The 19,747-nt window shown below is 46.5% G+C and overlaps 2 protein-coding genes and 1 pseudogene across 2 annotated transcripts; all 3 read left to right on the forward strand.

The window, feature by feature from the left end:
• Nucleotides 1-805: 805 nt before the first annotated feature.
• Nucleotides 806-1,302, forward strand: LOC139030040 (large ribosomal subunit protein uL23 pseudogene; annotated as a pseudogene).
• Nucleotides 1,303-3,160: 1,858 nt separating this feature from the next.
• LOC139030018 (F-box only protein 27-like) lies at nucleotides 3,161-4,205 on the forward strand. The gene is made up of 4 exons (XM_070451879.1): nucleotides 3,161-3,245; nucleotides 3,332-3,715; nucleotides 3,922-4,030; nucleotides 4,106-4,205. The coding sequence occupies exons 1-4, from the start codon at nucleotides 3,161-3,163 to the stop codon at nucleotides 4,203-4,205; spliced, it is 678 nt and encodes a 225-aa protein (XP_070307980.1).
• Nucleotides 4,206-6,396: 2,191 nt separating this feature from the next.
• LOC139030041 (F-box only protein 27-like) lies at nucleotides 6,397-7,856 on the forward strand. Its single transcript, XM_070451912.1, has 2 exons — nucleotides 6,397-6,514; nucleotides 7,086-7,856. The coding sequence occupies exons 1-2, from the start codon at nucleotides 6,407-6,409 to the stop codon at nucleotides 7,224-7,226; spliced, it is 249 nt and encodes an 82-aa protein (XP_070308013.1). The 5' UTR covers nucleotides 6,397-6,406; the 3' UTR covers nucleotides 7,227-7,856.
• Nucleotides 7,857-19,747: the final 11,891 nt, after the last annotated feature.

Here is a 19,747-nt window from a genome sequence, read left to right on the forward strand (position 1 = left end):
ACTGGAGTGGGTCACCATTTCCTCCTTCAGGGTATCTTCCCTACCCAGGAATGGAGCCCGTAGCTCTTATGTCTCCTGCATCTCAGGCAGATTCTTTAGCATTGAGCCACCTGGGAAGCCCAAATGCACCCATAACTTTCCCAAAATGTTCCTGTGATCTTTGTTTACCCTCGACCCCTGAGAGCCGTTATGCTCCAATCATTTCAGGCAGTATGCCCTTGCAATCCAATCATATTTTTTCTTTTTAACTAGAGTATAGCATGGAGTATAATTCCAGGAATTAACAGAGATTGTGTCTGAGGAGGAAATTGAAGAACAGAATCTGGCTGGTCAGTTTCTGCCCTGTTATCCTACTTGAAGTTTTAAAACTGTTTTTTTAGGTTTATCTCTAGTTGTGGCTGGAGAAGGAAATGGCAACCCACTCCAGTATTCTTGTCTGGAAAATCCCATGGATGGAGGAGCCTGTTCAGCTACAGTCCATGGGGTCACAAAGAGTTGGACTCAACTGAGTGACTTCTCTTTCTTTCTTTCTTTTGCTAGTTGTGACGAACAGGGGGTACTTCATTGAGGTTCTCAGGCTTCTCACTACAGTCGTTTCTCTTATCGCAGAGCATGGGCTCTAGGCCCGCCAGCTTCAGTAGCCCTTGGGCTCTGTAGTTGTGGCATATAGGTTTTGTTGCTCCACAGCATGTGGAATCTTCCTGGACCAGAGATCAAACCCATGTCCCTTGCATTGCAAGGCAGATTCTTAACCACTGGAGCACCAGGGACTTTAAACTTTTTTTAAAAACCACCTTTTGGCCCTTTTCATGAAGATGGCGCCGAAGGCGAAGAAGGAAGCCCCTGCCCCTCCTAAAGCTGAAGCCAAAGCAAAGGCTTTGAAGGCCAAGAAAGCAGTGTTGAAAGGTGTCCACAGCCACGAAGAAAAAGAAGATCCGGACGTCACCCACCTTCCGGCGGCCCAAAACACTGCGGCTCAGGAGGCAGCCCAAATATCCTCGGAAGAGCGCCCCTAGGAGAAACAAACTTGACCACTATGCCATCATCAAATTCCCCCTCACCACCGAGTCAGCCATGAAGAAAATAGAAGACAACAACACACTGGTATTCATTGTGGATGTCAAGGCCAACAAGCACCAAATTAAACAGGCTGTGAAGAAGCTCTATGACATTGATGTGGCTAAGGTCAATACTCTGATCAGGCCTGATGGAGAGAAGAAGGCATATGTTCGACCGGCTCCTGACTATGATGCTTTGGATGTTGCCAACAAAATTGGGATCATTTAAACTGAGTCCAGCTGGCTAATTCCAAATATAAAAGTTTTCACTGTGTAAAAAAACAAAAAACAAAAAACAAACAAAAAAAAAACACCTTTTGAGCTCATGATTGGGTGATTATCAATTTTCTCAAACTCATTATCAAACAGGTTCCCACAGTTTAAACATTACATTAAAAAGTAATGTATTTCACTGTATAGAAGGGTGTGGTTTCAAAGATTTGCTTCAAATTGTCTGGGGTAGCAAGTGGGTGGGAGTAGAGATGAAACCGGAATGGTCAGGAGTTAACTGTTGGAGCTGCTTGCTCCTTCCACTCTTCCACTTTGGGACATGATGGAAAACCTCAATAGGAAAAATTTTATTGACAGCGTACATATTGAAAATAAGTTTGTCCTGTATAATAGTCACCCCATCTCTCAGAATTCAAGGTCTCCACACCCAGACTGCTATGGCCCCCTATTCCCTTCCTTGATTTATTTCCCATAGCATTGATCACCTTCCAACACATGACATGTCATTCACATGTCACGTCTACTGCTTATCATGGCCCATGGGAATCATAGTTTCATTTCATGCTTATTCCATAATAAAACCATTTTCCTCCAGTTGTGAAGATGATGTTGAGGGGTAGACAGGAGATTGCCCAAAAGCATCTAATTTGCTTATTCTTGTCTCCTGTTCACCATCCCTCTCTCTCTCAGAAGGTAAGTTCTATGTGGGCAAAAATCTATGATGGTTTCACTTGCTGATATTTAAAATTACATGTGTAGCTCATATTTTATTTTCATTGCATAGAGTTGGTACAGAGGTTGAAAGCAAGAATCCTAGAGCCACCCAAAAATGAAAGCGCTAGTCATTCAGTCATGTCCAATTCTTTAGGACCCCATGGATTGCAGCCCGCCAGGTTCCTCTGTCCATGGAATTCTCCAGGCAAGAGTATGGGAGTGGGTAGCCGTTCCCTTCTCCAGGGGATCTTCCCAACCCAGGAATCAAACCCAAGTCTCCTGCAATACAGGTAGATTCTTTACTTTCTGAGCCACCCAGGCTAAGTTCAAAACCCAGCTCTGTCACCTACTAGCTGTGTGACCTTGGGCAGGTCACTTGTCCTCAGTTTTCACAGCTGTGAAGTGGGGACACAGCCATACCTACCTCAGGGGGTTGCTAACCCGATTGGGTGGTAAGAGGCTCCATGAGGTTCGGCTGGATTATTACTGGTTACAGCACTCATTTAGGTGTCAAATAGAAATGCATTTGGTTCCAGCTGGAGCCTGTTTTCTCCTGTGCAAGGATCTCCAAGATAGTGATGCTGGATCTTTAGAGGTGATGGGAACTGTTCCATTACCTAAGGGATCTGAGGCCTCCCGCCCAGATGCCTGACTGAATACCAGCAGATGTTCAGCACCGAGGGTCTTACAGCCTGAGAGGGGCGCTCCAAAGGACCAGTGGTGGGCATGACAGACAGCCTCTGGATCCTGGCATCTCCTGCTCCTTCCTCCACTATTGCTTCAGTGATTTGGTCCCATAATTACCCCGCAGGTGTAACTAGAGTTCGAAGGAGGGGACGTTTGGAGAATAGGCCGGGAGGCAGGGCAAGAGGGCCTGGCAAGTAGACGTGGGAGGAAGACAGGGAGAAGGGAGGGGCAGGCAGATATGGCTAGTCATTGGGAGAACGTGGCCAGGGCGGGGGTGGGGTAGGGGGTAGGGGAGTGGAGGGTGGGTGGTCTGGTTGCTGGGTATGAAGATGGGAAGGGCGGACGAATAAAAAGGGCTGAGGTGGTGGTGGGAACAGGTGAGGCAAGGTGAAGGCCCACTGGTGAGGAACACTGGCTGAGATGCAGGGTAAGACTCGGGGCGCAGAGCGGGTTTGGCTGCGGGCGCCGGGATGCGCGGGGCGGAGAGCGGCTGCGGTGGTCGGCTGTCAAGGACGGGCTGGGAGTTTGGGGACTTGAAGGGGCGGCTGCTGAGGTGTGGGGGCGACAGCTTTTGGGTGCGGGAAGCAGGGGCGTCGCCTGCGGAGGCTCCAGGTCACTGATGTCTTACGCTGGCTCTCCAGCAGCAGCAGCCGCGGGGCCTGGCGAGGAGACCATGGGCGCCTCAACCTCCTGGGGCCTGCCTGCCCGTGTCCCAGCTCCGCACCACGAACCACAGGAGGTTCCGGGCCCGAACCATCTGCCCATCGAGCTGCTCCGGGAGATGCTGAGCTACCTGCCCCCAAGCACGCTGCTCCGGCAGTGCCGCCTGGTGTGCCGGCGCTGGCGAGAGATGGTGGACGACGAGGACCTGTGGCTGAGCATCCTGTCCTGGAAACACCCCGACCTGTGGCCCGTCATCCGCACCTGCCTGCCCCCTGCTGGCGGCCCCGGGCCCCGCATCCTGGGCCGCTTCTGCGAGCTCAGACCCATAGGGCGCAAGCTCACCGTGAACCCCCTGGAGAAAGGTGAGGACTCCAGGAAAGGGATAGGTCCTCGTGCGGGTGGGTGGGAGGGAGTTTATCCGCAGCTAAAACTTGGTGGCTGGGGCAAACATGGAGCCTGTTGGGAGGAGCGGAGGGGCAAGCCCACCCTGGAAACCCCTGGGACTTAACAACGTGGGTTGGAGGGCAGGCAAGAAGCTTGGTCACAAACCCTTTTCATGTAACGAAAGACCTCTGGAACTGTATGATGCTGAGCGGTAGCGATGGCTCGGAGGAAGAGGAAGACTTGGGGGTCAGGCTTAAGACTTCTGAGGAGACGAGCTACAGTTCTGCCTACAGGTGAATGTCCCTAGTCCCCAGGGTCAGGGCAGTGGTGAGTTATTGCTGGGTCTCATTTATCTTGCTCTTTCATAGGTGTTGGTACAAGGGAGAAATTTTGGATCTGGAGGAGGAGGGCCTGTGGCGGGAACTCCTGGATAGTGGAAAGATTTGGATTTCTGTCTGTCGCCGGTGAGTGTGAGGCTAAAAACAGCCCTTTGTTCAGTGCTGACTTTGTCATGGATGATGTCATTTAGGCCTCCTAGCAACACCTTGGGGCTTCCCACCTCACTCAGTGGTGTGAGGAATCTGCCTGCCAATGCAGAAGATGTGGTTTCAATCCCTGGATGGGAAAGATCCCCTGGAGAAGGGGATGGCAACCCACTCCAGTATTTTTGCCTGGGAAATCCCATAGACAGAGGAGCCTGGTGGGCTGCAGTCTGTGGGGTTGCAAAAGAGTGGGACACGACTTAGCAGCTAAACAACAACCCCTTAGGATAAAGTAGGCAGGGAAATGACTGGGCCACCTTCATAGAGCAAAAGTCCACTCCCTGAACCCTCTGCTAACCCCCTAAAGGGACTTGGATTGGAAGATGCCTGACTGGATTCAATATAGAGGGCCTGGGCCCAACTAAATCTCATCTGTGAATGAGATGCTCCTGGGTTTAGATGGAGGCAAGATAGAGTTGGCTAAGAGGTCAGAGTCTGGAGCCAGAACCTCTCACATTCAAACCCTGACTTCTTGGTTTTATGGCCTTGGGCAAGTCACAGTGTGCCTCTTAAAAATTGGGTTATATGTCAGGCATCAAGCCAGTGCTCTGGAGTTTGAGCTTTTTCAGCACCCTTCATGGTCTTTGATCCTGCAAGAATATGTATTTTGAAATCTCAAATTGGGTAGTTCAGAAAGTAGAGGTGACTTCTAGTGACATAGCTAAAGGCTTGGCCAGATCTGGCATTAGGCTCAAACTTGTTTGACTCTTAGAGCTTGTGCTCGGGTATGATGGTCTTGAAATTGGGGTCCATGAAAGAACTTCCAAGGGATACCTGACCTGGATGATTTTAAGCAAGGTGCATCCCAAATCCTGTACACTTTTATGTTCTCTGTTTTGAAATGACTCAGCTACAGATCACACCTATGGTGGGAGCATCACTGTTTGTTTCTCAGTTCCTATCCCATAATGCTCCAATTTTGTTTTGTTTTGTTTTCCTTAATTCATCTGTGCCAGATCTTAGTTGCAGCTCTCTAGTTGTGGCACTTGCATTTGGGATCTTAGTTCCCCAACCGATCTGAGTCCCTTGCATTAAAGGGTGGATTCTTAACCACTGACTCCCAGTGCTCCAGTTTTATAGAAAAGGAAAACCCCTGAACTAAGTTCTTTTGGGGCCTCTTTCACTTTTCACTTTCATGCATTGGAGAAGGAAATGGCAACCCACTCCAGTTTTCTTGCCTGGAGAATCCCAGGGATGACAGAGGCTGATTGGCTGCCATCTACGGGGTTACACAGAGTTGGACATGACTGAAGCGACTTAGCAGCAGCAGCAGCAGGATACTTCTGTGGAAGAAGTAGAATGTACATCTGAAAAGTGAAGTGATGCTAAGTCTCTGTAAAGGAAATTACCTGTTTCTGTATTTATATAGTCCCTTACTCTTAAGTGACATTAAAAACAATGTTGCCAGCAAACCTACCCTTAGAATCCCTCACACCCCATTCCCCATCACTTCCAATCTAAAGATAGCACCATCCTGAGTTCTACTAACATAGATTGGTTTTGCCATTTTGGTACTTAATATATATGGAGTCATGCAGAATATAGTTTGTATTTGGCCTCTTTCAATGAACATGTTTGTAAATCCATCCATCATTATAGGTAGCTGCAGTTTCATTTTATGACTGTGTAATATTGCATTATATGAATATACCATAATTTGTCCGTTTAGCATTGACGGACATTGGATGTTTCTTTGAATGTTGCTGGGTATTCATTCCATCACCAGTTTATTTAGATTTCCCCTGGATCCTTTTAAATGACTAAGAAAAACACATTGGAAATGACATCCTTTTCCACTAGTGAAACATAGAATGAGAAGCAATATGGGGAAGAAAAAATAATATAGGAGGGGGTACCTTGAACAGCACAGCTCTCGGTCATAGCTTACAGACCAGCCAGGGAGCTCATTTAGTCCAAATGCATTCCTTGGGTGTGCAGAGGGTCCAAGCTCCCATGTAACAAGCCCCGGCAGGTAGTGACTGTACTTGTTGAGGGGATCACCGTTTTGGATTTCCACATGGGAAGGTCATTGAGGTAAAGCAGGCAGACCCTCAGAAATGGGGTGGCAGGTCACTCTTAAAGATCTCCTCCTCCGGCAGCTGGACAGAGCAACAAGGCAGTGACCGGATGTATCAGCTAGTCGTCAAGCTTCTAGATGCCAACTATGCCACCTTGCATTATTTCTTCCATAAACGTTTTCCCGTCCGGCCGCGGACAGACAGCTTCTCCTTTCGGGTGAGTCTCTGACAGGGGTGAGGGGAAAGAATGGTGGGGTCTGTAAGGAGCTACTGTTGCCTAACAAATTGGCCCAAATTTACTGGTTTAATATTAGCAAGGCTCATCTTATCACCTCTTGTGCTTTCTATGACTAGGTCTCTGCTACTTTGTTGTTGACTTTGTTCTCTCACTAGTTCATTTCAGACATTGTCTGGAGCTGAAGGGCAGGGTGGGCTGTGAATGTGTCTACAGCTGGCCAAGCAGCTCTTGGTTTAATCTCAGAGCTTGGCCACGGGATCTCCCTGCTGGGAGAAGTTTGGGCTTCCTCACAACATGGCGGCTTGGAGGAAACCTGCTGTTTCCTGATGGTTCAGGGTACTGCACTCTTGGTCACAATGAAACCCTCCCAGATTCAAGGGGGTGGGAATTAGACCCCACCCCTGGGTGAGGAGTGGCATGATTCTAGAGGGACCTGTGGAAGTAGAGACATTGTTGCAGCCATCTATGGAAAATACCACAGGCCAGAAGGCCCAACTAAGTTTTCGAGGGGAAGGCCATGGCACAATGGGACTTCTTTTTCTGCCTACAGATCATGCATTCGTTCACCAACATCAAGAAGGGCGTCCGCTTTGTGTTGTTTGACCACAGTGTCGAGGGCTATGACTCGTGGCCGGAGCAGTGTGAAGTCTCCAGGCCCCAGTCCAGTGTCATCGTACGGATCCGTCCCTAAGCTGTCCCTGTAAGAGAGCCTGACCGTGCCTTCCAGGAGCTGCGACCATTGGCCAGACCACCTCAATTATCAAGAGCTTGTAGCTCCTGGCATCCTGGGATCTCTCCTGGGTCCAATCAAGGGACCTACTGGGCCTTGTCTTTAAATTCTATGAGAAACTACGAGAACGTTCTTACATCAGGGTTACTGAATGCAGCCCCTGTTCTACGGAGTGGAGACACACGGGTGAAAACAAGGAAATGGTGAGAGGGCTCCTCACCCTCCCCCCCAGTGCCAGGCCCTCTGGTTCGGCCCCCGTGCCCTCTGCCCTTCTGTCTTCTGTTTCTGCTGCAGAGGTTTCATTGATCACTTCCAAGAATCCCTCTCCTCATGTCTGAACCAGAAACCCATCCCTCTGGCTGAGTAATTCCAGTCCCTAACCTTTCGTGATTTCAAGACTGTGACCAGGACTCAGAGCTGAAAGTTAAACTAGTTCTGTTTAGAGGCAGAGGGTTCTGCCCACCCTGTGCACAATGAATTTGGTCCCCAGAGCCCTGCCCTATTCTGGATTCTATGGTGGATAGAATTATTTTGTTACTTTGAAATTCTTTTTGAATTTGGAGATAATCAGGAATGTATCTTCCAATCATAGTTAATAAATACAATATTCGCCTAAAGTAACTCAGCTTTTTTCAATAGAAATACAATGTTACTTGACTACTTTGTTGTTCAGTCACTCAGTTGTGTCTGAATCTTTGCAACCCCATGGACTGCAGCACGCCAGGTTTTCCTGTCCTTCACCATCTCCCAGAGAATGCTCAAACTCATGTCCATTGAGTTGGTAATGCCACCCAACCATCTTGTCCTCTGTCATCCCCTTCTCCTCCTGCCTTCAGTCTTTGCCAGCATCAGGGTCTTTTCCAATGAGTCAGCTCTTCCCATCAGGTGGCCAAAGTATTGGAGCTTCAGCTTCAGCATCAGTCCTTCCAATTCAGGGTTGGGTTTCCTTTAGGATTGACTGGTTTGATCTCCTTGCAGTCCAAGTGACTCTCAAAAGAATCTTCAACACCACAATTTGAAGGCATCAAATCTTCAGTGCTCAGCCTTCTTTATGGCCCAACTCTCACATCCATACATGATTAGTGGAAAAACTATAGCTTTGACTAGACAGACTTTTGTCAGCAAAGTAATGTGTCATATGTGTTTGTCATAGCTCTCCTTCCAAGCTTTTAATTTAATCTTTTAATTTCATATCTGCAGTGATTTTTGCAGCCCAAGAAAAATTTGTCACTGCTTCCATTGTCTCCCCATCTATTTGCCATGAAGTGATAGGACCGAATGCCATGATCTTAGTTTTTTGAAGGCTGAGTTTTAAGTCAGCTTTTTCACTGACTTGGTTCAGAGTAAACAGTTGTTAACTTTGAGGGAAAACTGTACAGAGGAAAATACCAATAGAAGGTGTATTCTCCAGTCAAGAGAATGGAAGAGTTAGAAAGGAAATCATGAGGTCAAAGATTATCAACCAGGTTAAAAGCCTTAGTCAGGTGTGGATGTGGGCCCAGTGTCAACAGTGACACCACATTTGTGACTTTCTGGTCACAAGGGTGAGAGAGAACCTTGCAACGGCAGGATCCGGCTGTCCCCACCCCAGTCCAGGGGTCATGGCTGCCCCCTCCCGGCTGCAGGATCCCTAAGAAGCTCCAGGTCTCCGGATGGAAAGCAGATGAAGCTGCTGCTGCCTTTGATGTGTCCACCCTGAAGTGTCCCCCCGCGTGCAGTAGATGAGACACATATGTGTGTGTATGTGTGTGTGTATACATGTGTACATATATATATACACATACATTCATATGGGCTTCCCTGATGGCTCAGATGGTAAAGAATCTGCCTGCAATGCCAATGCGGGAGGCCTGGGTTGGATCCCTGGGTTGGGAAGATCCCCTGGAGGAGGGAATGGCAACCCACTCAAGTATTCGTGCCTGGAGAATTCCATGGACAGAGGAACCCAGCGGGCTACAGTCCATGGGGCTGCAAAAAGTCGAACACGACTGAACAGCTTTCACTTTCACGTATGTATACACGTATATATTGTACATTATGAATATATGTAAGTGTTGGTGTGTATATATACATATATACCAAATTAAAAATGGAATATGTCCTACATTGGTATTCTGGATATGTATCTCCAGAAGATAATATACACATATATATGCTTCCCTGGTGGCTCAGTGGTAAAGTCTGCCTGCCAAGGCAGGAGATGTGATTTCAGTCCCTGGGTAAGGAAGAATTCCTGGAGAAGGAAATGGCAGCCCACCCCAGTATTCTTGCCTGGGAAATACCATGCACAAAGGTGCCTGGCATGAGGTTGCAAAGAGTCAGACACAACTGAGCAACTGAGCACGCACACACTTCTTCAGGACTCCAAGTCCCAAGAAAAAGAGCTGGAGTAAAATTCAGAACATCATGTAAGCAGTGATGTCCGGATGTCAGAACTTGCCGAAGCACCCAAGGAATGCCAAGAACCTAATGGGGCTCAAAGTGTCAGGGGAACCTCCAGAAGTTCTCTGTTGGATGTCTCTGAGATCCTGCTGACTCTGCCAAGAAAAATGTCAGTGGAAATTCCTCACCTCTCAGGAAGAGGAAAGGGGAATTTTATTAAAGTCAAACAGGATTACAGCCTGGGAAGTGGATACTCAGAAACCTCTGCGAACTGTACCACCTGTTAGAAGGTGAAGGTATAGTCATGTATTGATACATTTTCTAAACAAAGGTTGTACCACAAATGACATAATATTTTATGTAATGTTCACCAAAGATATATAGTCCAGGTAAGAATGTACAAAGCAAGCAACAATGTACAAAGCAAGCAGGACCCTAAGTGAGCTGGGAAAGAACAGGGCTCTTCAGAAAGTCACACTGCTAACATCAGAAGAAAGAGAAAGGAAATGGTCTTTACAATAGAGTGAACGCTGCTGTTTTTTAGGAGTTCTGGTGTAATGAAGTTGTACGCTGCACATTAGACAGATACATAGGGAGAATTTTGTGTTTAATTTTCTCTTGTTCTGCCTCAAAATGTACATTTTATTTCACCACTCCACAATCCCACTAACACTGATTTATTCTGTTATCGGTTTTTTGTTCTTGTTGTTTTTCTTTGTTACTGGTTTATTCTTGGGATTTTATTTTTCGCTTAGCCAGTTCTGATAGATGTGGGATGGTGTTCATTTGCATTTCCCTGTTGATTAAGGAGCTACAGCACCTTTTCATGTGTCTATTGCAATTTGTGGTCAATTTTATTTTAATCATTCTATATATTTATTTCCTATCTTGCAAATGGGAGGAGGCCTCCATGGAGGAGGCCACCCCTACACAATAAGTTAAGGCCATGACCTGGTTCCATGGTGAATCTTCTAACCAGTTGTAACCAGAAGTGTTCATTGAAGAAAGAAGTGAGACCTAAACTGTTTGCCATGGGGAAATTGACTTCTTGTCTTTTGGACGCGGTTTCTTCATCTGCTAGTGTTGGAGGGTCTCCTGCAGAAGTGTTGGTCAGCAGTGGCTCGCCGTGGGGATGGGGGTGCAGGTAGCAGCAGTCGTGGGAGGTGCCCCTTGGCCTGAGCGTGGTCAATCTTTTGTAATACTTATTTTATTGAAGTGGAATTGATTTACAATATTGTGTCAATTTCTTCTGTACAGCAAAGTGATGGATTCAGTTTTACATACATATTGTACATTCATTTTCATAATCTTTCCCCTTATGGCTCATCACAGGATATTCAGTACAGTTCCCTGTGCTATACAGTAGGTTTTTATTGTTTATCCATTCTAGATACAATACTTTGTATCTCCTAATCCCAAAGCTGCAATCCATCCCTCCCCCCACACCGCCTCCTTAGCAACCACAAATCTGCTCTCAATGTCTTTGAGTCTGTTTCTACTTCGTAGATAAGTTCTTTTGTGTCATGTTTTAGATTCCAAATAGAAGTGATATCACATAGTATTTATCTTTTTCTTTCTGACTCACTTCACTTGGTATGATCATCTCTAGGTCCATCCTTGTTGCTGCAAATAGCATGATATCATTTTTTGTAGCTGAGTAGTATTCCCTTGCATTTATCTATGTACCGTATCTTTATCCTTTCATCTGCCAATGGACATTTAGGTTGGTTCCATGTCTTGGCTATTGTAGACAGCGCTGCAGGGAACATTGTGCTGCATGTATGTTTTGGATTATATGTCCAGAAATGGTATTGCAGGATCATATGGCAACTCTATTTTTAGTTTTTGAGGAAACTCCATAGTGTTTTCCATATTGGCTGCACCAATTTATACTGGTGCAGTTTAATTCCCACCAACAGTGAGGGAGGGTTCCCATTCCTTCACATGGTCGGTCTTTTTTGCTATACTTCCATCCATCCTCCCACGGGACTTAATGCCTCCCAAACATCATACTGTTTCCTCCAGAGACATTTCAGTATAAATCTCTAAACGATAAGATCTCTCTCCTTTAAAGAAGAACTGGCACTTCCCTGGCAGTGCATTGAGGAAGACTCCATGCTTCCAATACAGAGGGCCGGGATTCAAGAGCTTGTCATGGAGCTAGACCTAACATGCCACAACTAAGACCAAGTGCAGCAAAATAAATTAAAAACAAATTTTTTTTAAAGAAAAAACTGCAATACTCTAGCACACTTAAGGAATTATTAACGTCTTTCGGGGAATTCCGTGGTGGTCCAGTGGTTAGGACCCAGTGCTTTCACTGCCATGGGTCTGGGTTCAATCCCTGGTTGGGGAACTGAGATCCAAGTTGTGTGGCATGTCCAAAAACAAACAAACAAAAAAAAAAACCCCAAATACAAGAAACCACTTTTGGGGACTTCCTGGAGGTCCAACGGTTAAGAATCTGCACTTCCACTGCAAGGAGCATGGATTTGATCTCTGGCCTCTGGTCAGGGAACTGAGATCCCATGTGCCTCGTGGCATGCCCCCCCCCAAAAAAAATTAAAAATAAAAAAATGTCTTTTGAAATATATGGGATTACCTATTATATTTTCTAAATGGGCAGTTGCCTGCAAGCAGTAATGCTACTAGGTAGATGCAGGCAGCTCTGGCTGAAACTTTGTTAGGAATGTTCCCATGGTCTGAGATTAGGGAGGTTCTGGCTGGACAGTTCCAAGGACTTTAGACAGGATGGATTCTTCTGGAAGAAGGCAGCCCCTCCTCAGGCCCCCGGCCCATCTCCCCCTAAGGCTGGAGCGATCCTCCTCCTCCCCCTCTGCCCCTTTGCAGACCTTCCATATCGGGGCTCTCCTTTCAGTCACCTGGCCTGTCCCACTCCTTGCCCTGCCCAGAATTCTCTTTTCAAATCCCCCTTCAAACAGGCCAATGTTTTGATTATTATTCTGTTGTAGAGATTAGAAAATTAGCCCTGGGCAGAATTTTTCCTAGTGTTTTGATTATTTCATTTCCAGGCTGGCTTCAGTAGAAGGAATTACTTCTTTAGGGCAAAGATGGTTTGTAAAATTTGTGGCTGTTTTCTACTCTTGACCCCTAGAGGCTGGGTTAGGTGCTAAGCTGAATGGATTTTATCTAAAATCCTGTCTCCTCAACCATATCTAACCCCTAACTCCAGGTGATAAGAGCATATCAAGGCTGAATAGCCTTAGGGAAGGAGCTGGCTTATCCACACCCAGGCCTGCCCCACTTAATCTTACACTTAAGGAGCTGTGCTCTTTACTAATCCCTCCCACCCATCTGAGAGACGAGATTTTGTTAACTATTTGCTCTTCAGCAGTTCAGTGGTGCTTAGCGACCCCATGGACTGCATGCCAGGCTTCCTTCACCATCTCCCGGAGCCTGCTCAAACTCATGTCCACTGAGTCGGTGCTGCCATCCAACCATCTCATCCTCTGTCATCCTCTGTAGTTAACTGTTAGGTTGGTGCAAATGTAATGGCAGTTTCTGACCATTAATTTTCAGTCATTATAACTAAGCTCAAACACATCTTGACCATGACAATCAACACAGTTTTGCCAATGAGAAATAAATTTGCTTATTCCTGTAGCTTAAAACTCCATGCCTCAGGATTCGAGGAACTCTAGGAAAGCATTCTCTGCCTCCTGCTGGTTGTGGAAACATTTTCCCTACAAAAGGTTGTTGAGATGCTTGAAGAAGTGATAGTTGGTTGGCAAGAGTTCAGGTGAATATGGAGGATGAGGCAAAACTTCATAGCCCAATTCTTTCAGCTTCTGAAGCGTTGGTTGTGCGACATGTGGTTGGGCACTGTCATGGAGAACAATTGGATCCCTTCTGTTGACCAATGGCAACCCAATCTAGTATTCTTGCCTAGAAAATTCCATGGGCAGAGGGGAACTCTCCAAGGGGTCCCAAAGAGTCGGACATGACTGAGTGACAAACAGACATGTTGACCAATGCTGGCTGCAGGCATTGCAGTTTTGGGTGCATCTCATTGATTTGCTGAACATGCTTCTCAGATGTAGTGGTTGGGATTCAGAAAGCTGTAGTGGATAAGTCAGGCAGCAGACCACCAAACAGTGACCATAACCATGAACCTGGCTAGGTTCAAATCCCAGCTCTCTCACCTACTAGCTGTGTGACCTTGGGTAGGTCCCTTGGTCTTAGTGTTCTCAGCTGTGAAATGGGGACATAGTCATACCTGCTTCAGAGGTTGCTAATCTGACCAATAGTAAAAGTTTCCATGAAGTTTGGCTGGATTATGACTGGTTGCAGCACTCATTTAAGGAGTCAAACAGAAATGCATTTGGCTCCTTCTGGAACCTGTTTTCTCCTATGCAAGGATCTCCAAGTTAGTGATGATGCTGGATCCTTAAATGTGACAGGAATTCTTCCTGGAACTAAAGAACATAAGCCCTCCTGCCTGGATACGTGACTAAGTAACAGCGGGTGTTCAACACCAAGGTCCTTACTCAGAGCCTGGTTAGGGACTCTCCAAGGGACCAGTGGTGGGGACGAAGAGAGACAGACTCTGGATCTTGGTGACCCTACCCCCTTCCTCTTCTGCGGATTCTGTTTGATGATTAATTCACAATCTGAATACAGCCGGAAGGAGAGAGTGTCTGGAGAATACCGGAGGCGTGGATGGGAGGAGCTGGCTTGTCATTTGGGGTCGAAGCAGCAGGGAGGAGGGGGCGGGAGAGTGAGAAGGGAGAGGCAGGCGAGACCACAGAGTCAGAAAGAGCAAATGAGGGCTGGTGGGTGGTTCTGGGTTTAAGAAGGGAGGGCAGGAGTATGCAAAAGGTGGAGGAGGCAGTCAGGGCACTGGAGCAAGTGATGGCCTGCTGGAGAGGAGCAGCATGCCGAGATGCAGGGTAGGACTCAGCCGGGGCTCTGCGCAGCCCGGAGGGGGCTGGCTGCCTGGGCTGTGGTGCAGGTAGGGGAGAGTGGAGGGGATGGGAGTCTGGCAGGACGACTTGCGAGTCTGGGGACTTGAGGATAGGGCTGGGAGGCAGCTGATGGGGTTTGAGGGAGTGTGACAGTCTTGGGGTGTGGCTGGCAGGGGCGGCACTGGTGGAGGCTGGAGGTCATGGATACTCTGACGTCTTGGCATTGGGTCTCCAGCAGCGGCAGCCTGGCCTGGCGAGGACGACCTGTGGGCCTCGGGGGGCCTGCCCGCCAGTGTCGCCGCTCCGGACCCAGAACCCGAGGAGGTGCTGGACCTGAACCGACTGCCAAACGAGCTGCTCCAGGAGATGCTGAGCTACCTGCCCCCAAGCACGCTGCTCTGGCACTGCCGCCCGGTGTGCCGGCGCTGGCGAGACCTGGTGGACGGCTGGGACCTGTGGCCCGTCATCCGCACCTGCCTGCCCCCTGCTGACGACCCCGGGCCCTGCATCCTGGGCCGCTTCTGCGAGCGCAGACCCATAGGATGCAACTTCCTCCGGAACCCTCATGGCCTAGGTGGGGAGCCCAGGAAAGGGGTCCTCGTGGGAGTGGGAGGGTGGATGCGGCAGCCTTGTATTTGGTGGGGCGCGGCAGGGTACATAGGGGAGCCCCATGGGACTTTAACTGAACTCACAGGTGGACGACAAACCTGGGCACAAGTCTTTTTTACTTAACAAGTGGCTTCGGGCGGCCCACTCCAGTATTCTTGCCTGGAAAATCCCGTGGACGGCAGAGCCTGGTAGCCTGCCTTCCACAGGGTCGCAAAGAGTCGGGCATGACTGAGCGACTTCACTGTCACTTTCCAAAAGACATAGCTTAGTGATGCACTGCATGATGGAAGGAACCTATAGAGGCATTCCTGAAGTCTTTTCTCTGTTCTGCCACAGTCCTGGTAACAAGTCCTATTCCCCAAGGACTAGGGCGGTGGCGGGAACTTGCCTGTTCTTGACTTTTCACCTTCTTTCTTAGATGGTTTCTAAAGAAGGAAGTATTGGACCTAGAGGAAGAGGGCCTATGGCCAGAACTCCTGGATAGTGGAAAGACTGAAATTTCTGTCTCTGCCGGTGAGCATGATTACAAAAACAGCCTTTAGCTAAGTGCTGACCTTGACATGGGTGATGTCATTTAGGCCTTCTAACAACCCCTTGGGCTTCCGAGGTGGCTCCGTGGTAAAGAATCTGCCTGCAATGCAGGAGACCTGGGTTGGATCCCTGAGTCAGGAAGATCCCTTGGAGAAGGAAAAGTAAAGTGTCAGTTGCTCAGCTGTGTCCGACTCTGTGTGACACCATGGACTGTAGCCCACCAAGACTATAGCCTGTCCACGCAGTTCTCCAGGCAAGAATATGGGAGTGGGTTGCCATGCCTTTCTCCAGGGGATCTTCCTGCCCCAGGGATTGACCCTGGGTCTCCTGCATTGCCATCAGATTCTTTACCATCTGAGCCACCTGGGAAGCCCATGTGGAGAAGGAAATGACACCCCAATCCGGTATTCTTGCCTGGGAAATCCCGTGGACAGAGGAGCCTGGGGGGCTACAGTCCATAGGGTCCCAAAAGAATTGGACACAACTTCAGTGATTAAACAACAACCTTTCAAGATGAAGGAATACTAATGACTTTACCACTCTCATAGCCTTAGTACTTAGCAGAGTTCACTCTCTGAACCCTCCCTTAACCCCAAAAGGAAACTGGATTGGAAAATGCCTGGCTGGATTCAACACAGATTCAACACATTCACTTAAGTCAAGAACAGAATGTTAAAAAAAAAAAGAACAGAAAGTTGCCAGCAAATACCACCCTCAGCACCCCTCAAGCACCATTCCCAACACTTCCAACCCAAAGGTAGTGCCATCCTGAATTCTGTTACCATAGATCAGTTTTATCCATTGTGATACTATATATATACATATATATTAATAAATATATGAATGCATTAATGTATATATGGTGTCATACATAGTGTAGATCTGGCTTCTTTCAATAATGTAATTCTTCTTTCAATATTTGTAAATTCATCCATAATTGTCTATAACTACAATTAGTTTACATTCATGACTGTATAATATCTCATTGAATATACCATAATATATCCATTTACCACTTATGGACATTAGATGTTGTTTTCTTTGAATGTTGCTGGCTATCTCTTCATCTGTTTATTTAGATTCTCCTGGATGCTTTTAAAACACTAAGAAAACTATACCTTAAATCATTACCACTGTTTAGCTCAGTTCAGTCACTCAGTCGTGTCCGACTCTTTGCGACCCCATGCACCACAGCACGCCAGGCCTCCTTGTCTATCACCAACTCCCAGAGTTTACCCAAACTCATGTCCATTGAGTCAGTGATGCCATCCAACCAGATCAGCCTGTTATCCCCTTCTCCTCCCACCTTCAATCTTTCCAGGCATCAGGGCCTTTTCAAATGAGTCAGCTCTTCGCATCAGGTGGCCAAAGTATTGGAGTTTCAGCTTCACCATCAGTCCTTCCAATGAACACCCAGGACTGATCTCCTTTAGAATGGACTGGTTGGATCTCCTTGCAGTCCAAGGGACTCTCAAGTGTCTTCTCCAACACCACAGTTCCAAAGCATCAATTCTTCAGCACTCAGCTTTCTTTATAGTTCAACTCTCACATCCATACATGACTATTGGAAAACCATAGCCTTGACTAGACAGACCTCTGTTGACAAAGTAATGTCTCTGCTTTGTAATATGCTGTCTAGATTGGTCATAACTTTCCTTCCAAGGAGTAAGAGTCTTTAAATTTCATGGCTGCAGTCACCATCTGCAGTGATTTTGGAGCCCAGAAAAATTAAGTCAGCCACTGTTTTCACTATTTCCCCATCTATTTGCCATGAAGTGATGGGGCCAGATGCCATGATCTTAGTTTTCTGAATGTTGAGCTTTAAGCTAACTTTTTCACTCTCCTCTTTCACTTTCATCAAGAGGCTCTTTAGTTCTTCACTTTCTGCCATAAGGGTGGTGTCATCTGCATATCTAAGGTTATTGATATTTCTCCCGGCAATCTTGATTCCAGCTAGTGCTTCCTCCAGCCCAGCGTTTCTCATGAGGTACTCTGCATATAAGTTAAATAAGCAGGGTGATAATATACCTCCTTGACGCACTCCTTTTCCTATTTGGAACCAGTCTGTTGTTCCATGTCCAGTTCTAACTATTGCTTCCTGACTTGCATACAGGTTTCTCAAGAGGCAGATAAGGTGGTCTGGTATTCCCATCTCTTTCAGAATTTTCCACAATTTATTGTGATCCACACAGTCAAAGGCTTTGGCATAGTCAATAAAGCAGAAATAGATGTTTTTCTGGAACTCTCTTGCTTTTTCGATGATCCAGTGGATGTTGGCAATTTGATCTCTTGTTCCTCTGCTTTTTCTAAAACCAGCTTGAACATCTGGAAGTTCTTGGTTCATGTATTGCTGAAGCCTGGCTTGGAGAATTTTGAGCATTACTTTACTAGCATGTGAGATGAGTGCAATTGTACAGAAGCTTGAGCATTCTTTGGCATTGCCTTTCTTTTGGATTGGAATGAAAACTGAACTTTTCCAGTCCTGTGGCCACTGCTGAGTTTTCCAAATTTGCTGACATATAAGTGAATGGACAAGCGTGTGAATTGTTGGGAGAAGAATAGCTGAATAAAGAAGTGAGTAAAGAGATGGCTGACTGGTTGGATGAATAAAAAGAAAGATGGCTTGAGGGATCTTTAGAGATTAAACCGAGACTCAGGCTTCCTTAGTGGCACTAGAGGTAAAGAATCCACCTACCAATGCAGGAGACCCAGGTTCCATCCCTGGGTTGGGAAGAGCCCCTAGAGGAGGGCATGGCAACCCAGGCCAGTATTAGAGTCGGACACAACTGAAGGGACATAGTGTAGCATAGCATATATACTCTTATATGTTATGTAGAACATATGTGCATATATGGACATATCCATATGTGCTAAGATAAATTAATGTATATTTACATAGCCTTGTGTTTGTATTCTAGATTATTTTCTGGATATGTGTATATAGAATAAGAATATGAACTAAAATGTTACAGGGTTTACTGCAGTGGTGAACAGTGAATAGAGGTGAGTTTTGTACTTACTGATTTTGCTTATCTGAATTTCTCACTTTCTACATGTGTGTCTAGAAATATAATGTTATAGACAAATATAAAGCATCCCCCAAATGCAATTTCTCTTCCTTTCCAGAAATACCTATGCTTATTTACTTACTTATTGTTTTTTAAATTTACCTGAGCTGCGCTGCTTGCCTGAATCTTAGTTCCTTGACCAGGTATTGAACCCATGCCTTCAGAAGTGAAAGTGCAGAATCTTAACCACTGGACTGCAAGAGCATTCCCCAGATATAACCACATTTAGAAGACATCTTTTTTTCTTCCCCTAAGTGAGTTGGTTGCACTGGGCCTTCTTTGTTGCACTCAGGCTTTCTCTAGTTAGCGATCTGAGTCTACCCTCCATTGTGGTGCATGGGCTTCCCACTGAGGTGGCTTCTCTTGTTGGGGACCACAGGCTCTAGGTGAGCAGACTTCAGTAGCTGTGGCACAGGGGCTTAGTTGCTCTGTGTCATGTGAAATCTTCCCAGACCAGGGATTGAACCCATGCATTGGTAGGCGGATTCTTATCCACTGTACCACCAGGGAAGTCCTAGAAGACATCTTTGCTGACTCAACTTTTTGCTTTGTTAGAGAATTCTAAATTATAAGCAAATGTAGAGAGAAGAGTATTATAACTTCCGTATATCTATTAGCCAGAAACGGGTATCAGCTTATGGCCAGTCTTCAATCCACACCACTATCAGTTCTCTCCTCTTATATATAAATATATTTAAAATATATTTTTATTTTGACAAAATCTCAAACTTAAAGAGGTATTGTAGTTATGGCACATAAACATTTTTTCCATATGAAACATTTAGTAAATTTCCAACTTGATGTACCACCAACATCACTACAAAATCTTTTTGTGTGTATTTTCTGCAGATACGGACATACTTCTACATAACTACAATACAACCATTGGAATAATGAAGCTCGTGTTGAATAAATAACAGAGAGGCTTAACATAGCTTTTCTCTCTTCTTGGAAATACGTGTTTGCA

The sequence above is a fragment of the Odocoileus virginianus genome, chromosome 20 (genome assembly GCF_023699985.2).
Source record: "Odocoileus virginianus isolate 20LAN1187 ecotype Illinois chromosome 20, Ovbor_1.2, whole genome shotgun sequence".
NCBI classification, from domain to species: Eukaryota; Metazoa; Chordata; class Mammalia; order Artiodactyla; family Cervidae; genus Odocoileus; species Odocoileus virginianus.

Excerpts from the sequence above, each read along its gene's own strand:
- LOC139030018 (XM_070451879.1), top strand. The coding sequence starts at position 3,161 with ATGCGCGGGGCGGAGAGCGGCTGCGGTGGTCGGCTGTCAAGGACGGGC. Across the intron at positions 3,716-3,921 it reads CGTGAACCCCCTGGAGAAAG|ACCTCTGGAACTGTATGATG; the intron begins GTGAGGACTCCA and ends ATGTAACGAAAG. Across the intron at positions 4,031-4,105 it reads AGCTACAGTTCTGCCTACAG|GTGTTGGTACAAGGGAGAAA; the intron begins GTGAATGTCCCT and ends GCTCTTTCATAG.
- LOC139030041 (XM_070451912.1), top strand. The coding sequence starts at position 6,407 with ATGTATCAGCTAGTCGTCAAGCTTCTAGATGCCAACTATGCCACCTTG. Across the intron at positions 6,515-7,085 it reads CAGACAGCTTCTCCTTTCGG|ATCATGCATTCGTTCACCAA; the intron begins GTGAGTCTCTGA and ends TTCTGCCTACAG.